Source organism: Microtus oregoni, unplaced genomic scaffold (genome assembly GCF_018167655.1).
Source record: "Microtus oregoni isolate MIOR12 unplaced genomic scaffold, Mior012 000026F_ref0000081, whole genome shotgun sequence".
Taxonomy (NCBI): Eukaryota; Metazoa; Chordata; class Mammalia; order Rodentia; family Cricetidae; genus Microtus; species Microtus oregoni.
In genome coordinates, this window is record NW_024543085.1 from 35,990,820 (window position 1) to 36,012,629 (window position 21,810).

At 45.6% G+C, this 21,810-nt stretch overlaps 2 protein-coding genes across 2 annotated transcripts in view; one reads left to right on the plus strand and one right to left on the minus strand.

The window, feature by feature from the left end:
* The window catches only part of LOC121463358 (acylglycerol kinase, mitochondrial), a 73,962-nt gene extending 64,996 nt beyond the window's left edge, over window positions 1-8,966 (plus strand). Inside the window, exons 14-16 of the mRNA XM_041675538.1 lie at window positions 4,504-4,574; window positions 6,446-6,530; window positions 7,944-8,966. Of these exons, the coding sequence (XP_041531472.1) occupies window positions 4,504-4,574; window positions 6,446-6,530; window positions 7,944-8,081 (294 nt within the window). The 3' untranslated portion in view covers window positions 8,082-8,966. The remainder of the gene's footprint in view (window positions 1-4,503; window positions 4,575-6,445; window positions 6,531-7,943) is intronic.
* A 2,102-nt stretch (window positions 8,967-11,068) lies between these two features.
* LOC121463357 (DENN domain-containing protein 11) overlaps window positions 11,069-21,810 on the minus strand; it is a 33,936-nt gene continuing 23,194 nt past the window's right edge. Inside the window, exons 5-9 of the mRNA XM_041675537.1 lie at window positions 20,368-20,506; window positions 18,985-19,116; window positions 18,697-18,847; window positions 17,892-17,960; window positions 11,069-16,520 (exon numbers count right to left, since the gene is read on the minus strand). Of these exons, the coding sequence (XP_041531471.1) occupies window positions 16,325-16,520; window positions 17,892-17,960; window positions 18,697-18,847; window positions 18,985-19,116; window positions 20,368-20,506 (687 nt within the window). The 3' untranslated portion in view covers window positions 11,069-16,324. The remainder of the gene's footprint in view (window positions 16,521-17,891; window positions 17,961-18,696; window positions 18,848-18,984; window positions 19,117-20,367; window positions 20,507-21,810) is intronic.

Here is a 21,810-nt window from a genome sequence, read left to right on the forward strand (position 1 = left end):
GCTGATATTATTATATGGGAGTGAGTCATTGTTCACAGAATCTTACATAAATTAGTTATGTTACCCTCAGACTATACCACATGAGTCTGTGTGTAAATAGTTAACTGCATTTTATACTAGAGTTAAAAAAAAAAATCAATTCCAAAGAAGCAGAACCTGAAATACTAACTTCTGGATCGCCATGTGTTACACAGCACAGTAGCACTCAGGGTGATGTGCATGGGCACAGACCTCTCTCCTAGCCTTCAGGAGACTGTAAGTTGTGACACTATTTTTGGTAGTGTCTATAAAGAGTCTAGAACCCATGCATACCCCTTGTCCTGACAAGTATAGCTGTTTAGCTTGTGGGCGTGAACACTTAAATTCTTAGTGTACTTAGACAGAATTCTGAAACTACCGTGAACCGAGAGGTTGAAAAGTCCTTGTTCAGGAGATTTTTGAAAAGAAGATAAAATCTCTATTACACATTTTCTTTATTCTTAGTCTTTGGTGACAGTGTATTCCCAGGATATTGCTTGTCCTCCTTTGCCGTTGTTCTCTGATGAGTGAATCTCTGTGATGCATTGAACTGAGCTGTGATTGCAGCTCTAGGTGAGCCACATCCAGGACGCTGACTGCTCTTCTCCTTGTGCTCATTACAAAGGTCTGCGACACTGGGCTGTCGCTAGTGGAGCACACTCTTCTTTTCTTTCCCCCACCGCTTTGCAAAGCAAATACAGTAGATATTCAGATACTGTAGCTGATGTAATAGCTTGAAATGTTTATCATTAAAATATTATCTCCAAGTATGAAAACAGCTTTAGGAGTGTAGAATGTCAGAAATTTAATGTCTCTTAATAAAGCATGTTTATTCTTTAACAGCAACACATTCAATAGGTTGATTAAATGAATATTATGCTTTTACTTAAAGTAATATGTGATCTTTGTATTTACTAATGTGGCAAAATACTAATCATATATGGCTAAGTGAAAATCAACTTAAAATGATTTTCATGAGGTGGTTGGTCCCTTTTTATTTAAAAGAGAAAAGCTGCCACGTGAAAGTGAGCTTTGTGGAGGTAACTGATGCATTGTGGAGGTGACTGATGCATTGTGGAGGTAACTGATGCATTGTGGAGGTGACTGATGCATTGTGGAGGTGACTGATGCATTGTGGAGGTAACTGATGCATTGCGGAGGTAACTGATGAAGACAGGGCTCCAATTTTATTTACTCATTTCAGTTGCCAGTTGTTCGGGCCAGTTTATTCTAGTGCCCCCCATCTTTTCCCCCAGAGCTGCGCAGGTGGTTCAGCCACCCAGTGTGGGTGCTGGGAACTGAACTCAGCCCCTCTGGAAGAGCAGCAAGCACTCTTTATCTCCTGAGCCATCTCTTCAGCTCCATGATTTCTGTAAATATTGTAGAGTGTTTACTAGGTTCCTCATAAAAGTTTCATAAGGTTGTCTTGTACTTATAGATCAATTTGAGGAGAAATGGCATTTCTATAGTATTGACCCTTCTGGGATATCAATGTGATGTATCTCTTCACTTAGTAATGTCTTCAATTTCTCTCAATGGAGTTTTATGGTTTTGTCTTTAGTATTTGCCTGTTACTGAATACACTCCTGGTTATCTTACACATAACAAGATCAGGTAAACGTGAACATAGTTGTCAGTTCTGGGGTATTGATGCTTTCAAAGGCTTTTCCTCAGTAATGGGACAAAAGTAGTCTTGAGTCCAGGCTGACATTTCCTCTAGTAAAATCTGGAGACTAACAGCAGGCGCCACTTCCAGGCCACATCACTGCCTCGAACAAAGCCGCAGAGTAGCTGTCAGTGGAGGCTAACCACAGGCCCACCCCACCAGCCGCCTTCAAGCGAGGGGTCGCTACATTTTCACCAGTGGAGTCACACAGATTCAAGTTTCTGTGGATTCTGTTGGAATGCGAACACACTAACATATTATTAAGTACTGCATGGCTGTTTTATACTGCAGAACCTAGTGCAGTCATAGAGACTTGTGATAACTCTCTCTGGCCGTTACCAGAAAACACATGCTGGTGTCCGTTCTAACTGGAGGATGGCTGTGCTGTCCTGCTGCAAGTTTATGATGTGGGAAGTCCCTCTGTATATGTGTTACTTTTATTGGCTAATGAATAAAGAAGCTGCTTTCAGCCAATGGCTTAACAGAATTTGGCAAGGCTGGAAAAGATATAGAGAGAGAGTAGGCAGAGTCAGGGGGATGCCACATAACCGATGGAACTTTGTCCTGTAAGCCACAGCCACATGGTGATACACAGAATAGAAAGGGGTTAATCTAAGATAAAAGAACTAGCTAGAAAGACACCTAAGCTATTGGCCAAACAGTATTGCAAATAATATAGTTTCTGAGTGATTATTTCATGTCTCCGCAGCCAGGGAACAAATGAACATGCCTGTGCCAACAAATTTAAATATGCTGTTTTTTCCCCTTATCCCCTGTGAATTAATTAGACCTGGCAACTGGATCATTTCCCTCCTGCTCCCGGGCAGCTCCCAATGCCATGTCCCATCATCCCCCCATATCATTGTCCTGGCATCTGCTGAACCTTTGCTCCTCCCTCTCATTTCTCTGTCATGTTCCTCCCTGGCTCTCACCTGCCTCTGCAGGTAGAGCACAGTGAGCAGAGTGGCCCTGTTACAAAAGCCATAACATTACCTCCTTGGAGCCCTGCACGGCTCTCCATTTCACCCAACCTAAAAAACACATTCCTTATAGTGGGTCTGCAGAGCCCTGCCAACAAGATGCTTTCTTCCCCATCTTCATCTGCTTCTCTTGGCCCTGCCACTCAGTCTCTTTCAGACACGTGGATTTCTTTTCCATTCTCTGTACATTTCAGGGATTCTGCCACCTGAAGGCCTCTGCCGGGCACTCCCTTTGTGTGGATGGCTTGTTCACAGAATAATGGTTTCCAATATATGGCCTTTAGATCGGCAACATCAGATTCTTGGATATGGTTTGAAATAAAAATTCTTGAGCTTCACAGCAGGCCCTGAGCAAGGAACTCTGAGAATGATAGCAGAGTCTGAGTCTCTGTACAATAATTAACTTTAAACCAGCAAATACAAACAGGATCCTGATGTCGTCTAGCCCCCCTGGGCACCTGCTGTTTGAAGACTGTTGTTGTAGATGAAGATATTTCTTCTTGCTCACCTCCCGGGCTCCTGCTCTCTTTAAAGTATTGCTCACTGGGGCTGGAGAGATGGCTCCGCAGTAGAAGATATTTCTACTCTTCCAGAAGATCCAGGTCTTCAGAGGACTCAGGTTCAATTCCCAGCACCCACACAGTGGCTCACAACCAGTTTATTCTAGTTCCAGGGGATCCGATACCTTCTTCTGACCTCCATGGACATCTTGAACACATGTAGTATATGGGCATACATGCAAACAAAATACATAAAGTAAATAAATACTTTAAAAGTTACTACAACCAATGTCATCTGAGGCTCGTCTATTTATGACATTTTGTAATATATTCTGATGTACTTCTAGTATAACTGTTTTCTACTGTATTCTGAAATATACTTATTGTTCTACTCCCTGCACTCTCTACTGTGAAATGTAAGTTCTTTGTGGGTTAAACTCCTTGTGTTTTTTTGTTAGTGATGTAAACCAAACATTTCAGGGATTGCTGAAATTCGCTGGCACTTGGCAGGTAGCAGAGTGAAATGAGAACTCTGAGCAGTCATTAGGTCAGAGTATCGTGTGATTCCCAGTAGATTCAGCTGTGCTTTGGTGGTACCTGTGATGCTCTGGCAAGGGCTCAGAGGCTTGTGTATTTCTCCTGGGCCTATGTGTTTTGAACTCCAAGAAAGCCACATAGAAGTGCTGGGTTGTTTCACAAAGCTGGGCTAATGTTCTTAGTTAATAACTAGGAGCAAAATGAGGAGGGGCACAGTAATCGTGCCTCTTGCCACAGTGCTTCCCTACAGATTAATCTTTCAGGGTTTTGTATGGATAGAAACACAAAGCTTTACAGTGATTATTGGGAAATAGAAAGGGTTGCTTGCTGTGGACAATGGTCTTTTATCTTGCCACTTGTATTATTTTTAATAAAACATTATTTTTAATAAATTGCTGATTGGCCAGTAGTCACGCAGGAAGTAGAGGTGGGGCAGTGAGAACAGGAGAATTGTGTGAAGAGGAAAGCTCAGTCTGCAGTCACCACCCTGACACAGAGCAAGCATGATGAGAAGGCCTCACTGTTAAAGGTACCAAGCCATTTGGCTAACACAGACAAGAATTATGGGTTACTCTAAGATGTAAGAATTAGTTAATAAGAAGCCTGAGCTAATAGGCTAGCCAGTTTATAATTAACATAGGCCTCTGTGTGTTTTATTGGGACTGAACAGCTGCGGAACCAGGCAGAGAAACCTGTCAACAGATTGCTTATCATGTTTACATTTTAAATACAGACTCCTGTGGGTGAGAGCTGCATTAGCCCAATTTCCATGTCTTAACGTTCATATTCTTGATCTTTCTAGAGCAAAGAAGACTTTATGAACATTTGCATCGAGCCTGATACTGTCAGCAAAGGAGATTTCATAACCATAGGGTAAGTGTCTGCCCTGTGGGAAATGGAGGTTCATGAAATAACTTGTGTTGTCAACCCTTTCTGTTCGGAGTGGGCTGTCTACTTCAGATGGAGACCCGGCAAAGGCCTTGTCTGTCTGTCTGCCTGTCTGGGAACTCTTCTTTTTTAGAATGGGGCTGGCATTTGTGGTGCCTGAATGCTTTTGCCTCCTCTGCTCATTTTGGGAAATGAGAATGGAACAGTCTGCCTTTCAACTGAAATGAAAGAATTCCATGTTTCTGGCATAGTCAAGGACTCGAGGTTCAGTGCAGGAGCTTGAGTGGCTCCTCCCTGGCCTTGGAACTCTAGGGTCATCTACTTGTCTGAGTACTTTGCCATCTGTAAAACAGAAGGAAATCATGTCTACTGTCTCAGGACTGCTTGTCAGTCTCCAGGAGGCTTTTGACAGTGAGCCTCACTCCCCAGTATCTCTTACTGTGCATGCATTCCCTGTCTCCCTGTTCCCAGAACATCAAGGACAAACTTGAAAGGACACTGCGTACCTGGACGTTTCCCAGGTTTCCCTTTAGTAATCCAGTAGACTCCTCAGACTCCTGCCTGATTTGTTAAGTCCTGCCTCAGCTGGAACTTCATTGGCTAAGAATTCTGTAACCCTCCAGACATCTCCCAAGTATCTGTGGAGCTGTGTGTTCCCATGCCAACCAGTAATCTGCTCAGCTGCCTTTGCATCGTCCTGGTGCTCCCTCTCGTGCCCACTTAGGGATTGGACATTGCTGCTGTTGCAGCTGCGTCTCCATGGCTGCGTCATTATCGATTCCAGCGTGGGCAGCAGAATGGCTTTCATTAATCTGTGTTGTCTTGCCTTTGATACAAATTCTTCAGATTCTAATGGCTCCTTGCAGCCTTTGATTATTCTCGGTGTATAGTAAAGGAAGAAGGAAAAGGCTGTCCCTCTACAGTGTGCACAGATCACACTGTATCTTGAGTGATTGTGGCTAGTGGTGGCAGCCATATTCAAATCTCCTTTATAAAATTGACAGCCAAACAAAACTTCCCCTGTATCCCTCAGTTAGATGGCGCTGTAGTCAGCATTCTTATCAGCAAGTTTCCTTTTGGTTCCTAAGGGAAGTAAATGTGTGAATGTGTGCAATCCATGTGTCCTGAATATCTTAAAGGAACGTGGGGAAATGCTGATGACAACCCCACAGGAAAGAATTGTTTCCAAATAAAGATAGATAATAGACTTTTTACCTTTTTTTTTTTTTTGAGACAGGGTCTCTTAGACCCAAGCTTGCCTTTAACTCCCCAAGTAGCTCAGGCTGGCCGTAAACTCCTGCCTCTTTCCTTTCCCCTCTTTTTGTATTTGTTATAACTAGTGAAATGGGGTACATATGCATTGAGGTCAGGTGTATTTGTGCCCAACTGCTTTATTCCAAGGCCAGCTAATAAAGGTATATGTGCAAAGCAGGCTGTTACATATGGAGATTTATCAGAAACTATCTGGGACTTTCAAGATTAAAGAGGTATCTACCGCAAGCTAGAATAAGACTACTTTGTCTTTAATGAAGGTCACAGAAGTGTGGTGCTTTTCTCAGAGGATTTAATTATATCCTAATTTTGAAATGTGAGGTTAACAGTTTAAGAATTAGATAGATGTAGAACAATTGAGAGAAACTTGGCCTCAGCTTTATGACGCTCCCTGCAGCAAGAACGTCAGTAGTCAGTCTACTGGCCTGGAACCTATTACAACACTGGGCCAGAATCCTAGGGAATTAGTCACTGAGCCTTGGTCTTCAGTGGTTTCCTTGCCCTCATAAGGGAGAACTGGGCTTTCTGCAGCCTAATGCAACTGCCATCAAGGATTCTAACCTCGCTTTTTCTTCCACTAACAGAAGTAAGAAGATGAGAGACCCCGACCTGCGTGCAGCTGGTACTGAGTGTCTCCAGGCCAGCCACTGCACTCTCCTCCTTCCTGAGGTAAGGGGGTGGGGGTGGGGGCAACCACCTGAGGTAAGGGGGGGGACCATTCTTTTGGGTTGGTCTGTCTGTCCCTCCATTTCTTCCTCCTTCTTCCGTATTACCTGACCTCCATTTAGGCACCTTCTGTTTGGCAAACTCATTATCAGTTCCAAGGTAAGGGAGAACGGCTTTAAGTTACTGATATGGATCAGGCCTCTGAGGACTTCGAGTCTCTAAGCCAGGCTCCTCCCTCAAAGTGATTCTTACGTCCCCTGCCCTTTGCTTCTTCATGCCAATAATGCAAAAGACATTTATAATCATATTATTGTCTAGGAATTTTCTAGCTGGTAAGCAGTGGGTTTTACTTTTTCTGTAAAGTATGCTGTTGTGTGCTATGCTTAGAGTAGTAACCTGTTGAAGTAGGAATCAAACGTGGAGATGCAGGAATTGAAGGTGATGTGGTTGCTGCTGCCCCACAGGTTACTGCAGGTCTCTGAAGAGCTGTGGCCGTGGTGCTGCTGCACTGCATTGAACTCTAGGCCAATGGGAGGTGTCGCATGTGCTGCCGCCGCAACTGCATGGAGCAAATGCTACATTAACTGGGTTACGGCTGGGCCGGCCCCAAGTCTCTAATGGTACTAGTGTTGGCACATCCACGTCCAGAGCCCAGCAAGTCTGGGGAATAATGAAAATGAGTCAGGAGACACAATGTCCCTTGATGTGGGAGTGATTTCTTATTAATAAAGAAACTGCCTAGACCCATTTGATAGGCCAACCCTTAGGTAGGCGGAGTAAACAGAACGGAATGCTGGGAGAAAAAAGCTGAGTCAGGGAGTCGCCATGATTCTCCCACTCCAGACAGACGCAGGTTAAGATCATTCCCGGTAAGCCAGCTCGTGGGCTACACAGATTAATAGAAATGGGTTAGATCAATATGTAAAAGCTAGCTAATAAAAAACTGAAACTAATGGGTCAGACAATGTTTAAAAGAATACAGTTTCCGTGTAATTATTTCGGGTAAAGCTAGCCGGGTGGCGGGACACAGCCTGCCGCTCCGTATTTCAACAGTCCCTCAAATGAAAATTACCTGACTTTTTTTCTTTTAGCCTAGAAGAATTATAGTCCCTGGCCCTCAGTTACATGGTCATTATTTTTTCTCCTAATGGATATCCTTGCTTATGTATCATGTTAGTTCTTTGATAATTTATTGTCTTTTGGTAAATATTTTAAAATTTTAACCTTATTCAAGCTACAAAATTATTTTTTGAGATAGAAGTTTTAAAAAGAAAAATCCCTTTTCATGGATGGAGAGAGAACTGAGGTATTTCCAGGACCAGTGAGCACTGGGAGATTTTGTTTTGACTGACCTCAGCAGATGCTTCTTCATCATGAAGGTCATAGAGGTGCACTTAGAATCCCTCCTCTCTGCAGGGAACTGAGGGCTCCTTCAGCATCGACAGCGAGGAGTATGAAGCCATGCCTGTGGAGGTGACGCTGATGCCCAGGAAACTGCAGTTCTTCTGTGACCCACGGAAGAGGGAGCAGATGCTGCAGAGTGCATCTCAGTGATCCGGCTGCAGCACGGCGCTGGCGGACTGCCCTTCACGCCACCAGTGGGACCACAAGGGAATGGGTGTGCTTCTTTCCCCAGAGTGTTGTCACAGGATCCCAAGGGAATTTTCATGGCAAGTAGTCCTGACCTCTCCTCTCCTGACTTGTAGTGCTTCCTAGTGAGCATACCCTGTCACCCTCACCCACTTGGTGACCAGCATCCCTTAAGTCCTGCTTTCCTGTGCTGTGGTAGTCGATCCCTCCTCCTTAGTGGTTTGCTCAGGCCGGTTCAAGGAAGTTCTTGTGCTCAGCTGTGCAGAGTTGGAAAGGGTTGGAATTTTGTGATTGCCCCACAGTGGAGAGTGGAATATGGAGACTAAGCTACGGTTCCCGTTTTCTGACCATCCTAGGGCATCCAAGGGAAGCAGCTGCCTTCTCTGGGTGCCTCTCTCATGGGTGCTGTTCCTCCGTGCTCCAATTGGTTGGTCTCAATCTGGAAAGCAGACGTGAGGTTGTTTCCTTTTCAGCCCTGGCTAACATATGATAAAATGCTATTAAAAGACAAATTTGCGCTTCTTCTTTGTTAGTTTGCATGTGTATGACAGAAGCGCACGTTGAAACTAACCGACCTGGGACCCACCCCCAAGCTGTGTAGCTCAATCTGGCAGGAATCTTCATTTTAAACGGCTGCTTCACAGCTGAACCAACCAGACCTGGAGAATGTATTTTAAAACTACTTCAAAACTCCTGCTTTTCCCAAATGTATTATTTTTTTTTAAAAAAATCACGTATTCATGTTGACATCTATCATTTTTCATGGGAAGCTAAAGACTTGTCAGTGTACTTTCTAGTGTTGTGTAAATACCGTTGTTTACAAATAAAGTGTTGCATCATTCTTTTAAACATATCCAGTGTAATTTAAATGCACCCCTCATTTATTTATGTAAATAAACTAGTGAACTCTTTTTATATGAAATTTTTAAATTATTTTTTTCTCTCCCTTGGGTACATCTCTATACCACTGTCTATCAGCAAAAATAGCTTAAGTGCTAATTCATTACAGAACAACTGTTTTAACAATTATTGTTCCATATTATTAGAAATAGTTATTTAAAGCAGTAATGAATTTTTGGTAATTAAAAATTATATTATTAGAATGTTGTTGCTCCTAACTAGTTCATTTATACGATACATAAATATTATTTCTGGTGAGACAAGGATATTCTGTATCAGTTATATTCCTTTTTTATTTTTATTACTCATGAGCCCACAAAATAGATGTAAGAATTATAACATCATTTTTAATTGCTTTGAAATTAGTAGGAAAAAGCATACTACTGCATGAATATTAATAATGATCTTTTAACTAACAATCTGATTAGATCTTTCTCTAGTCTGTTGCAAGCTGAGAACTAAAAGCACTTGACTTCCATAATGGATTCCTGCCAGATCATTAGTACCATCAACTTTTTTTAAAAACATCTTTTTATTTATTTATTTATTTTATGTGCATTGGTCTTTTGACAGCATGTATATCTGTGTGAGGGTGTCGGATCTTGAAGTTACAATTGTCAGCTGTCATGTCGGTGCTGGGAATTGAACCTGGGTCCTAATTACTGAGCCATCTCTCCAGCCCCAGTACCATTTACTTTTAATTCTAGCATGGGCATTTCCTTTGCTCATACCCAGAAGACCTTGAACTTTAGAAGGCCTACTCTGTCTGAAGTTGGCTTGAGCCCTTGTCGTCTTGAAAGGGAAAGTGACAGCCATAGCAACAGGAACTTGAGGAAGATAAAATTTAAAGACAGTGTTATACCCATCCACATGTCCCATTCCAGTAAAATCAGTGCATGAATGGATCAGACAGACAGCACCTACAAGAAAGCCCTCAATTGAAGAATACAAAAATAAGGTTTGTCTGTTTATTTCCGTATGTTTATGGTGGAGGCAAATGTTCTGCTTTATCAGCAACAGGTGAGTCTGAAGATGAGCATGAATCACTCACCCCAAGCCAGCTGTGGATGATAAGAGCTGCTCTGTTGTAAGGAGATAAAAGAATCTGTGCTTCTGTAACGGCATGAAGGACTAGTATGGAATCCAGTGTTCGTTCTTAGAACACCGTGTAGCTGCAGAGTCTAACCGTAAGTGCCACGTGGTTAGGAAAAGATACTGGATCCACATTAAGAATTTTACTCACATGCCTGGCGGTGGTGGCACACACCTTTAACCCCAGCACTCAGGGCAGAGGTAGGCAGATCTCTTGAGTTCAAGGCCAGCCTGGTCTACAGAGTGAGTTCTAGGACAGCCGGACTACACAGAGAAACCCTGTCTGGCGGGGGATGGGGGGTGGCTACTCCCTAGTTTCCTTTAAGGGCTTGGGTTTCATTATCTACTTTTCTTTGGACATCCATAAAATACCCACATTTAACAAGTATACAGATGCTCAGCTTTGCCAAGGGGATCATGGGGGTCACCTCTGGCCTTTATACAAGCAACTGGCATTATAAGAACATTATTATAAAAACAACTGTAAGAATGTTAGTTCTTATAAGGCACACTCTTAGATATGCCATCCCACTTAGAAAATAGAAACCTAGCCTTGCCATCAGTCAGTGTTGCCATTCACTCTATACTGGTTTAAAATCACTCCCCCAAAGGCAAAGCTGAAATAAAAGTTTTAGAGTACAGATAAGCATGTGCACATATATCTATATAATGCCACATAAAACTCTCAGAAGATATTTCTGACACAAAATAGCTTCTCTAGAGTCTAGAAGTTTCCTGTGGGGATTAAAGATACACAGTCCTGGTTCTCTGACTTTAGTTTCCATTACCTGGAGATGTTTATCCAACCACAGTCTCTCAAAGGACTGGCTGCCGCTCCCCAGTGTGTGTCCTCATCTCTAGGTAAAAGCAGCATCAGCCTTCGGGCTCTGCTCACAGCTGGGGCCATCATCCTTCCTACCAAGACACCTTGCTAGAGATCACAGCACACAGGCTCATGTTAAAATGTGGACTTTAATTGTAAAAATTTGGGGGTTTTTGTAAATATAGTTATTATCAACCTCTGCACATAACTTGCTTCAGATATATACAGATATACACAGGTGTTACTTGTACCACAGAAAGAATCAATTCAAGAAACATTTGCACTTAGCCTCAGGGTTAAGCCCAGCTCTCTCCAGGTCTGTAAATAACACACAATTGAAGACACAGAGAAAGGATACATTGGTCTGCAGTAATACCCAGAGCAAAACTTACCAATTATCTTTCTGACTTTGTCATAGAGGTAAAGACTTGAAACAAAAATAGATTTGGATTCTCTTATTGCTATAACTCTTAGGCTGGGGTTATTACTCAAAGTAGGCTTTTACATTTAAGGCAACAGGGACAGTTAATGTTTTAAAAAGAAAAAAAATTGGAAAACAGATTTCCTTGGTGACAACTATTTCTTCAGGAAAGGATTATATTCCAGACTTATATAAAAATTTAGCCAGCAAGTTCTGGACAAATAAAGAACTTGTTTTGTTTACCTCCACCCCAAATCCTAGAAGCCACCCATGCTGGCAGTTCAGGAGCCCAGCCAGAATGCCCCATTGCTGATGGCTGATGTTAGTTTTCCTAACTTTTATATATCTTTATTTAATTTACCCAGATACAATTTCAATTAAATATATTTGCTGGGTATTTCACTTTGAAGTTCCATCTATACACAATTTATAAAACCCTATTCTGCCCCCATAAGCCCCAGTATCATCGGAACCAAAATAAACTCACTGTGAGACTGAGCAGGAACCTGCTGCAAAAGTAAATAAATCCTCTGCTGTAAAGACTTTTAAGTCAACATGGTTCTAGAATAAGTTCTAACAAGATGAAAGCAGAGCTTTCTTTATCCCATCTTCATTTCTCTATATAGCACTAGAAACTTCCTATTCCTTTTCTAAATTTACAGCATCATCACCCAACTTGCAGTCGCTTCAGTGAATTAAAGTGCCAGCTAGAAACCACCCCCATTCCCACCGTCTCCCTTGACCAGGAGGAAGCAGTCACCGAAGGACTGCATTTATCCCTTCTGTCCTGGAGCTTCAGCCAAAGGTGGTGGCCATCTCATCCTTCCCAGGCCAACTAGTGCCACTGAAGAAGTTCTCACAGTCTGTGCTCAGCTTCAGTACACTGTCATGGACAATGACACTAAGGGCCTCGGCAGCGGTCCAATTACAAAGCTGCCTATTCCTTCTTAGATTATGACTTTGCAATTCCTTTCCATTGCAACACTTTAGTACTCAGTAACACTGATATAAAAATAAACTTGTGTTTCTCATAGGGAAAACATTACCTTAATTCACAGTCTTTTTCCTACAACACTCAGTACTCCAGTCGCTTCTGGGAGCAGAGGTATGCTAGCAATTAAGTGGAAGAGTCAAAACCCACGCGCTGGGTATAAGGAGCCCCCAGCCTCTCCCCTTCCCTTACCTGAATCAGAAAGGATTTTCATGAGATGAGAAGGGATGAGACTAGGTCTGCTGAGGTAAAGCCCACAGGCCCCCAGGATCCTCACCATGGGGTAGAACTGTGAGCCGTGGGTGAGAGATAGGAGGGCTGACAGCTCTTCGAATCATAGCCTACCTGCCTGCAAGTCTGGTGGGGAGATGGCAGCCCTGGGGGGCCTGCTGGGTCTTCCTACAGAGGTTCTCGCCCGTTTCCACACTGTGAAGCTCGGCATTATCCTGTAATTCTGTTCATCCACACCCTGTATCCCTTCTTTACCTCACAAGGACCACTGCACGGAACCTGGGGAGAGCACCGCAATCCACTCTCCGCTGTGAGTTTAAGGGAAAGGACAGTTCCTGAGTGCCTGTGTCTCTAGAGGCTAGCGTTTGCCACCAGAAGACTAACTGGGTACCACCCTGTGCAAGTCTCCCTGAAAGTCCCATTTTCCTCTCTCACTGCATCCATATGCTTTCAGTGCCTCAAGACAGAGCAGGTTCACCGCCTGCCACCACCAGAAGGAAGACAGCCACGAGCTATGACTTAACTTACTTTTATCTCCTAGCTAACTAACGTCAGGTAAGTATGTAAGCGAACCTTCCAACGAAGCATTTAACACTCCTGTCCCCGAGTGTCGCTCTCACCCTTCCCGTGCTTTTCCTGTGGTTTTCAGCAAGGTACGCGACAGTCTCGAGTTCCTATCCTGTTCTCCCACAGCCAGGGAGGGTGGGAGTGTGGGAGGCCAACGCCTCCTGTCACACTGTACTCCTAACTCGCGGGACCATATGGGCCCCAGGTAGGACACCAACACTGGCCTGGATCTGCGCCCAGCATAGGGAAGGCTCCATGTTTAAAGCCCAAGCTAATACCAAGCAATGACCTGGCCTTCCTCTGAAGACTCTGGGGAGATAAGCTCTGCTATTTTTTATTCCTTTTGGAGAAAGAGTCTTGAGCCAGGCACCAGCTAGCCAACTATTTCCTACCATCTGCTAATGAAATTGACAACATCCACTTTAAGAGGCCTTTGTTATACTTAATATGGATGTCCACAACTCTAAAACCCCAATCCCTCTGAGGATTGTGGCCACTTGGAATTTCTTCTAACTTAAGAATGACTGAGTAGCCAGCAACTCAGGAAGTGTTTTGGGTTGGCACATGGTTCATAGCATGGTACAGATGGGGTTTAGTGCTCCCCAGAAGGGCTCTGTTAGCTTAGGCAGGGATCTGGTGGGGGCCACCAGGAGAGTGGCAGGACCCACATCTGATTTTTAACCCTGTTTCCTAGAGGCCAGTGGTAATTTAAAAGAAAAAAAAAAATGCCTGACTCTGCTGACCATCAGACCTAGAAAGTTGTGAAGGGTATGAACTCACTTCTTTCTTCCTAATAAAACAAGATGGGTTTTTAGAAAGTATTTCAAAAAGTGGCAAAAAAAAAAAAATCCTGTGGCTGCGAGGTTCTGTGCCATCATGGTAGAGGGGTCCTGTATCCGTCTACCCAAATGTCTTTGCTGTATGGGGAACCTGCAGCACATGAGGCAGGCCTGCATCGCTCACCGCCACTGGGGGGATCAGTCTGATGAAGTGAGACCTCACGGGGACACAGACAGGAATTCACTTCTAAGGCATACTCTGAAGCTGATAATGGAGGCAAAGGCTGCAGAGGTGCTAACATACATCTGTTGGACCACACAGAGGTCTGTGCCAGGTTCTGGCTGCAGGAGGAAGCTGGCAGAGTAGGAAAGGATCGAAAGAGATGTTGAACAAGAAGTCCTGCTCTGGGGTCAGCAGAGCCCAGAACCTATGACCTAAGACATGGCATCATCTGGGGGTTGTATCCCTCTGGGCCACCTATACACTGTCCTCTGCAAGGGTGGGCGGGGTACAAAGAGACCAGGAAATCAGGGGCTTAGTTAGAAAGGGTCCACAGGGCCCAACTTCACAAAGCACAGCCTTTCTCCCCCTTGCTATCTTTAGATCAGCTTGCATCAGCACAGGAACAGTGGTGGCAAGCAGCAGGCTCTGGGGAGGTTCTCAGAAAAGGCTCTTCCTATCTCTAGCTGGATATCTATGTCCAACTTGGAGGCTCTCAGAGATTACTGGAAGTGTTGTTTCATCAGCATCTGATGGTCCCTGTTCAGTTGGCCCTGGGGCACGAGGAGAAGTCAGCCACAGGAAGGAATAGGTGAAAATTGAGCCACTGCGCACAGCTGTTTTTTGTAAACGTTACTGGGATGACGGCTAAACCCACGTTGCAGAGAGAGACCTATTAGCTGAACAGTTTATGTCAATGCATAAACTTATTTATATATTTACAGAAAAGATGTTACCCTGACTCATCAGTGTGTATTTGCATCTCCACACACCCAAATCTCTTCCTTCTTGGATTTTTAATCAGGGAACTACAGCAAAAATACTTGAGTTAAGCGAGAACCTAGACTTGAGATAAGAGGCCCAGCCCCGCGATCTGAAGTTCTGTCTGCTGCAGACATCAGCCCAACTGCTCTTTGGCTACAGACATGGATGTTGGATGGCTAGCTAGCTGTTCACATGTAACAGAGGCAGGCAGTAGGAGCACAGGAGAAGAAATCATTACTGAAAACGCAAACTCGGTCAAAATCTTTAAGGAGACTAGCATTGGAACTGGCTTTCTGAGTATGGTTAACACCTGCCTCTCATCCAGTGTGTCTCATCTAGGAACCTGGCAGTCGCGAGTGACCTGGCCCCAAAGAACAAGTTGACTGCAAGTTCTATCCCAGGCCAAAGAAAGCGAGCCTGGTTGTTCATCTGCGATTTCCAGCTATTCTTCTGGCAGGGGAGGCACTTTTTATTTTCCCTGTCAAATCTGTTGGATCTGTGGACCCAGCTACTTAGGCTAAGGAATGTTTTCTCTGCTAAAGATAAGTATGTGGAAGTTTTAAACCAGTTAAGAGACCTGTTCCCACCACATCCCAAACTGAGTCAACCAGCTCAGACCCTGGCTACATTTCTGAATTCACTAGAAATATCTGCTTCAGGACAGCAAACAATCCCTCCAGAGAGCTCTCAGAGAACCTTGAGATGTCTTCCCTTACCTGTTGAACCTGTTACACCAAGAAGATAGTCAGCCCTCAAAAGAGACTCAAATGTCAAATGAACTTGCTTATATAAGCTCCGGGGCCAGCTCCAACCTTCAGAATTCACCAAGCCATCCGGAGGGGATTCAGATGCAGGAGGGGCTAGGGGTGTGTTATGCTGTGTAGCTACCATGACCTTACTTTAGAAAGGGTTTCAAAGATTCATCCCATTTTTCCACCTTTCCCTGACATTCTGTCAGACACACTGCTTCCCTTCTCTGTGGTCACCACTCCCATCAACCCAGAAGACGCAGACTTGTCCTGTGACAAGTAGGTCATCACAACCCGACCCCTAGAACTTGGTGACCCTAAAAGGTCATCTGATTAGTTTCTGGTTTTAGGCAGATGCACATCTAAGGCCACACTAGGACTCATGGGTATCATATTCTCCCTCTGACTGACGGAACTCCTAAGACTAAACCCAAACCAGGAGCAGCGGAAGACAGTAGATTCCAATGTCCAACCAAAGGTTACAAAACCCGATGGCCTCACCTCAGCCCCAGGGCGGAGGGGAGAAAGGAAATGGCACACATTACATGGGTTGGAGAGTCTAAACAGTCCTTTGTGTTAACTTAAACTGAAGCTGCCGAGGGCCTGGGGTGCACGCCAGGCTCCTGTCACCCCACATGAGCGGCTCACCACCAAGTCCTGGTCCTCCTCCTATGGACAACAGGGGTTATCAATGACCAGCATGACATCGATGCCATAGGCCTCCAGCAGGTCCATCAGAAAGCTTCTGTCTCCCTGGGGGTCTAGTCCCATGCCTCGGGCATGCTCTGCTGTTAGAGTTTTGTCTTGACTGGCGGACACCTCCAACAGAGTCTGAAAAATCCGATTGTTTTGCTCTAGGAAAAACCTGCATTTCCAAGACAGGAAAGGGAGAGAAGACACAGCAAAAGGTCAACCATATAACCAAAACATACAGAGCCCGAACTGTGCAAAACTTCCAAATTAAATCTAACAATTTTTAGAGGAAGTCAATGTAAAATGGTTATTAGAATGTGAATGATGTCAGCAAGTAAATCATAGGGCAAGAATCACCATATGACAGAGTAATCTGTAGGGATGGCGGCTTGACTACAACTTTCCTGTTTTAAGCATGGCCTTCCGGAGAGGCTCCATAAACAGCTTCTCTCCCTGTGTGTAACCCTCAGGGAAGAGTGAAAACACAGAGCCTGGGAATGCAGTTCTGAGGCCAAGACTTCAAGCGAGAGACTGAAAATGCACATTGTTCAAAGCCCTGCCTGGACCGCTGCAGCTGGTAGCCAACAAGCCTCGCTAGAGAGCACAGGACTCTGCGCTGGCCTTGCAGCCCTAGGTCGCTGATGCTGCCCGCAGACAGGGAGAGCTCAGAGGGGCTCGAGCAGGCACAGGGCAGTTCTGAAGCCAGCAGTGGAAAGGGGAGGCACGCTGCACTCACTGAGGATGGCAAGGCTCATAGCGCCTCTTTGGTGTTTGCCCCATTTGGGAGGGTGTCTGCGGGAGCATTATACAGTAAGAAAAGGATTTCAGGGTCACAGCTGTACACATGCTGGGAGAGTAAACGAGCTGTGTTTAGAAAGGCGTTCATTCAGCCATGCTGCTTTGGAGTCAGGGGTTTTCCACAGACGTAAGAAAATGGCTTGTCACACCCTGACAAGACACTCTGCCTAGACAGTGCATGTGCATTAGGAAGTAGACTCGGAAACAAGACAGAGCTCCGTGGAGATGCCCTCATCAAAGCTAAGGACCCTCCAGAGCATTTATTTCTACTTCAACCACATTCTGCTCTGATTCTGAAACAGGACTTCCTGGGGCTCTTTGAAAGCCAGCCCTTCCCATGTCTACCAGATCTGGAGAGGAAAGGTTACCCTCGATTCAAGGGTAGAATTTCCAGCTGACCTCGTAACACTCAGTACAAGGAACTGGTCTTTCCAGAAGGTCAACAAATGAGAGGGCGGAGAGATGACAGCTATGTGGTGACATCCTGGATGCAAATGTCAATCAGATGCATGCTCAGGGTCCCCGTTCTCTAGGACCTGTCCCTATCTCTTCGGCAACTCTGGGTTCACCCTGATAGGTGTGCAGGACTCTGGCTACCACTAAGGACCCAGCCCTGAGAGCTCTGAGAATAAAGGACATCCAAAACTGTAGTGGGTTGCATGGGCTCAAACCAAGTTGTCTGTCCATAGAAGTTAGTACTGAAAGGATTCCCAGAGACCCACAGCTCCTGCCCAGGCCAACTCACAGCACAAAGAGGTCTTCTTCACAAGGGTTGTAGTCTCCTTCAACTTCCTGGGAGTACAGCAGCATCTGCCTGTTAGAGGAGAGAACACTATCAGGCTCTAGTGGCTGCTGCACCCAATTACGTGATGGGCAGCAATCCAACATTAACAATGTCCCTATCTCCCAAGAAACAGCACCAGGCAGAGTTCGCGCCAGGCCAGAGACTAGGAAGAGAATGAGCTAAGCCTGGACTCAAACCCAGGATCTGTGGCCCGTTTTGCCACTGGAACCCCCTTAGTCAGGTGACTGTCTTGCCTGATTGTCCACTGGATAGGGATAATATATGCTAACCCTTTCTCTCCTAGGATAAACAGAATTGAAAGTTACGTGGGACGGTGTGCATAGACAAGTTTCCTAATGGAACCATACCATGCAGATGAACGGCTATTCCAAACATACATGGGCAAATCTAAACAAGGTCTTCCGGGGTGTTTCTAAAAGCTGGTGTTGTTACTGCTCCTTCGTGGGATCTCAGAGTCTCAAGCCCACCAGAAACCACACATGAGTGTCTGCTACCTTGCAGCAAGGGTAGCATGTCAGCTTCCTAAAGCACCCCTTGATTTCTACCCCCTGCTCCCCATCCCCCGCTTTTAGGAATGCTCAAGGAAAGGGGTGGCGGCGTAGGCTTTGCACAGATTTCACAGAGCCATCCTGAACAGAATGGTGCTCCTGACTGCCCTGCAAACTTGTGGTCCTTTTAGCACAGCGCTGGCCTGGGCTGCACTGACTAGCACACACGGCATGTATATGGCGGACAGCTGTCTCACCTCTGCTCATTGAGCCGACGATACTTCTCCCTGTCGGCGCTGTTGATCTTCAGCAGGGGCTGCAGGTGGTCGTGGTGTGTCTTTACATTCTGGTTATCCACATAGACGTCGTACAGCTCCCTCTTTTCCTCAAATATCTTCTCTGTGGTGCCTGTGGAGCCCAGGATTAATGAGGTAGCCCCAAGAGAAAGCTGCCCCAATCTGACTACAGAGCCAAGAGTCCTAGAGCCTATTTCTGAGAAGAAAGGGTTTGGACACAGGGAGGGGAGGGGAGGGCCCCATACTCACAGGCTACATAGGACACCTCTACTTCCAGGCTCTCAATGTCAGCCACATTCACATAGAAGAAAGGCTTCGACTCAGGGATGGTGCCTCCAATGCCAGGCAGTGAGACATTGGCCAGACAACAGCAGCAGTACACTGGAAGGGTGGGGACAACAGAAGTGAGGAATCTTCCCTTCTGCTCCATCTCCCCCACTCAAGACCGAGCGCAGGTCAATACCTCCAAACAGCTGATCTACATGGGAACTGCTACATTCTGTGGTTTTTTTCTTGTCAAACCCCGCACTGAAGCTTGGCCCCCAACGTAGTATTACTGAGAGATGCGGGATCTTTAAGATGGAATTACGTCAAAGAGGTGTCACGCTCATACAAGTTTTGGTGTCTGAAGACACTGAGTCAGTGATCTCTAAAGCATGCTATAGAGTCGCTCTGCTCCTTCCCCCACACGACTCTTTCCTGCACCATCTCTTCCGCCAGGGGATCTTCAAAAGATGACTAGATGCCAGCATCGCTCTCTTGGACTTTCAGAACTAAAAGCCCAAACAAACCTCTTAGGAATTCACAGCCTCTTGTGTTTTGCTAGGGCAATGGGAAGTTGTCTCCGGAGCTGGGGAGGGCCTGGTTTGTGCTACCTATCCTGTAACCAGGTGGCCTTGGAAAATCTTTGAGGGCCTCACTGCAGAACTGGATATCCTGAAGGTCTCATCAGCAATGTATCGTCAAACAGGTGTTTTCTGAATTTCTCTCACTGACCTGACTTAGACTTTGGTTCTGCTGACCTTCCCCCTCCTCAATACCCTCTGGAACCTTCCATCCTCTGGTCCTCCTCTCTCCATCATCTCCTTCATTCACCTGTCCTTGCACTACTCTCGTCAGCCTCTCACACCTGACACCTTCATTCCTCACACTCTGTCCAGGTAATGCTGTCCATCCCTCTCAAACCTTCTTCTCAAGGTCAACGATTCCCCACAGGTCACGACCCAATCACACAAGTCCTTGCATACATCTCTCCGGAAATGTCTCAAGAAGTACACACCCAAATTTACTCCCCACCCCCATGCCTCGGTTCCCCATTTTGGTGGCCCCATCATCTTTGTGGTCCTAGACTCTTTCTCAACTATCCCTGCATACTTCAGTCAACCCTGTCCAGTTTACCTCATATCTCTGCTTCAGCCCAGACCCTCATTTCTCATCTCTCCCCCAGATATGAAGGTGAAACCTCATCTGTCCTCGCTGCCTCTAGACTCCACATTCTAAAATACAAATCTAACCAGAAGCCTTGACCCCACTGATTGGGCCCAAACTCTTCCTAACTTGCTCAGTAACTGAAGGACTAGGGCGTATGTACTGGGTGTTTGGGAAGAGCCCCTCACTTGGGCTTCTCGTTACCTCTGTAGCACACGACGCCCACGGGTGGGGGAGAAAATATCAGAATGCGCTTTCGGAGTAAGGCAAACTTCCAAAGAATGAGGATCTGTTCTCCAAAGAACTTAATAAACTGAGACATGCAGCCAGCCGGGTGTGTGATCTGGAAACACACAAGGGCGGGTGGACAGCTTGTTAGAAGTGGTCACTGTGAAAGAGCCTTCCGAGAAATCCCCAAGAGTTCAGAGACAGTTGCTTCCACACTAAATGCTACCTGGTGCTTGATTCCTCTGATGTGTCAGCTCTCCCAACAGAATGAAGTCTGAATTTAAGAACTATAAACACTTTACTCTGGAGAGTAGTGCAGAGGAAACAGCTGGATTTTATTATTTGAAACTCAGCAGTTTGGAAGACGGAGAGATGGCTCAATGGCTCAGTGTGCTTAACGTACATTCATGACAACAGGAGTTCAGATCACAGTATCACATAACAGACATCCCACAAGCACCTGCAGCTCCAGATACAAGGGATCCGAGCTCTCCTCTGGCCTGGGCACGCATGTGCCTGTATGTGCACATGGGCTTCAAATGCAGGCATTTTTTAAAGTATGTACTTTTAGAAACTTCACTTGAAGATATGTATGTATGCCTCAATGAGAACATTCAACACAAAACACTGAGCACTGCAATACAATGACGAGCAAACAGACAGCAACAGCAGGGACCTGGCGACTCTCCTGTGCACAGTCCAGTATCTGCAGCAGTTACAGGCAGGGAGGGTCCAACAGTCTCATGGCTACCTCTGGCATACTTCAACTCCAACCAGCTTCCTTGGGACGCTAACTGCAGGGGGCCACCCTACCTCGGAGCTACCTTCTGAAAGGTAGGGGCTCAGAATGTCAGCTTGAGAACTGTGCTCCTGCCTTAGCTGTTTACTAACAGGGAAGCCTGGGAGAGGGAGCCAATGTTTCCAGTCTGCTTTCCTAGCCCGTAAAACAGGGAGACCAGATGATGGGTTACCTCAGCTGGCTTAAGGACCACTGGAGACATGAGTGACTTATAGCTAGGAACACCAAAGCACAGAAAACACCGGTGTCACTAGCAGAACAGAGGCGTCAAACCAGCGACCTGTGATAGCTCAGAAGGCCACTCTGACGCTTCCTTGTAGGCATAGCAGGCTCATCTGCCATAAGAAAGGCAGGTAGGCACAGTTCTGAAGACAGGCAGCTTCCCCAAAGTACACACGGAGCTGAAAGTCTGACAGCTGCAGGAATGGGGGGCGGCCAAGTCCTAAGCCAGCCCTGCTGCAGCCCCTGTACTACGCCTCCACTGGCTGTCCTCAATCTACAGAGCTTCGATGGGGCTACCTGGGAGGGAAATTTTCCTTTCCAAAGCAACCTACAACCTCTACCCTGATATCATTCACCAGCTCCTTGTTGCAAGCAAGGCCACCGTCCACTGTGCAAGC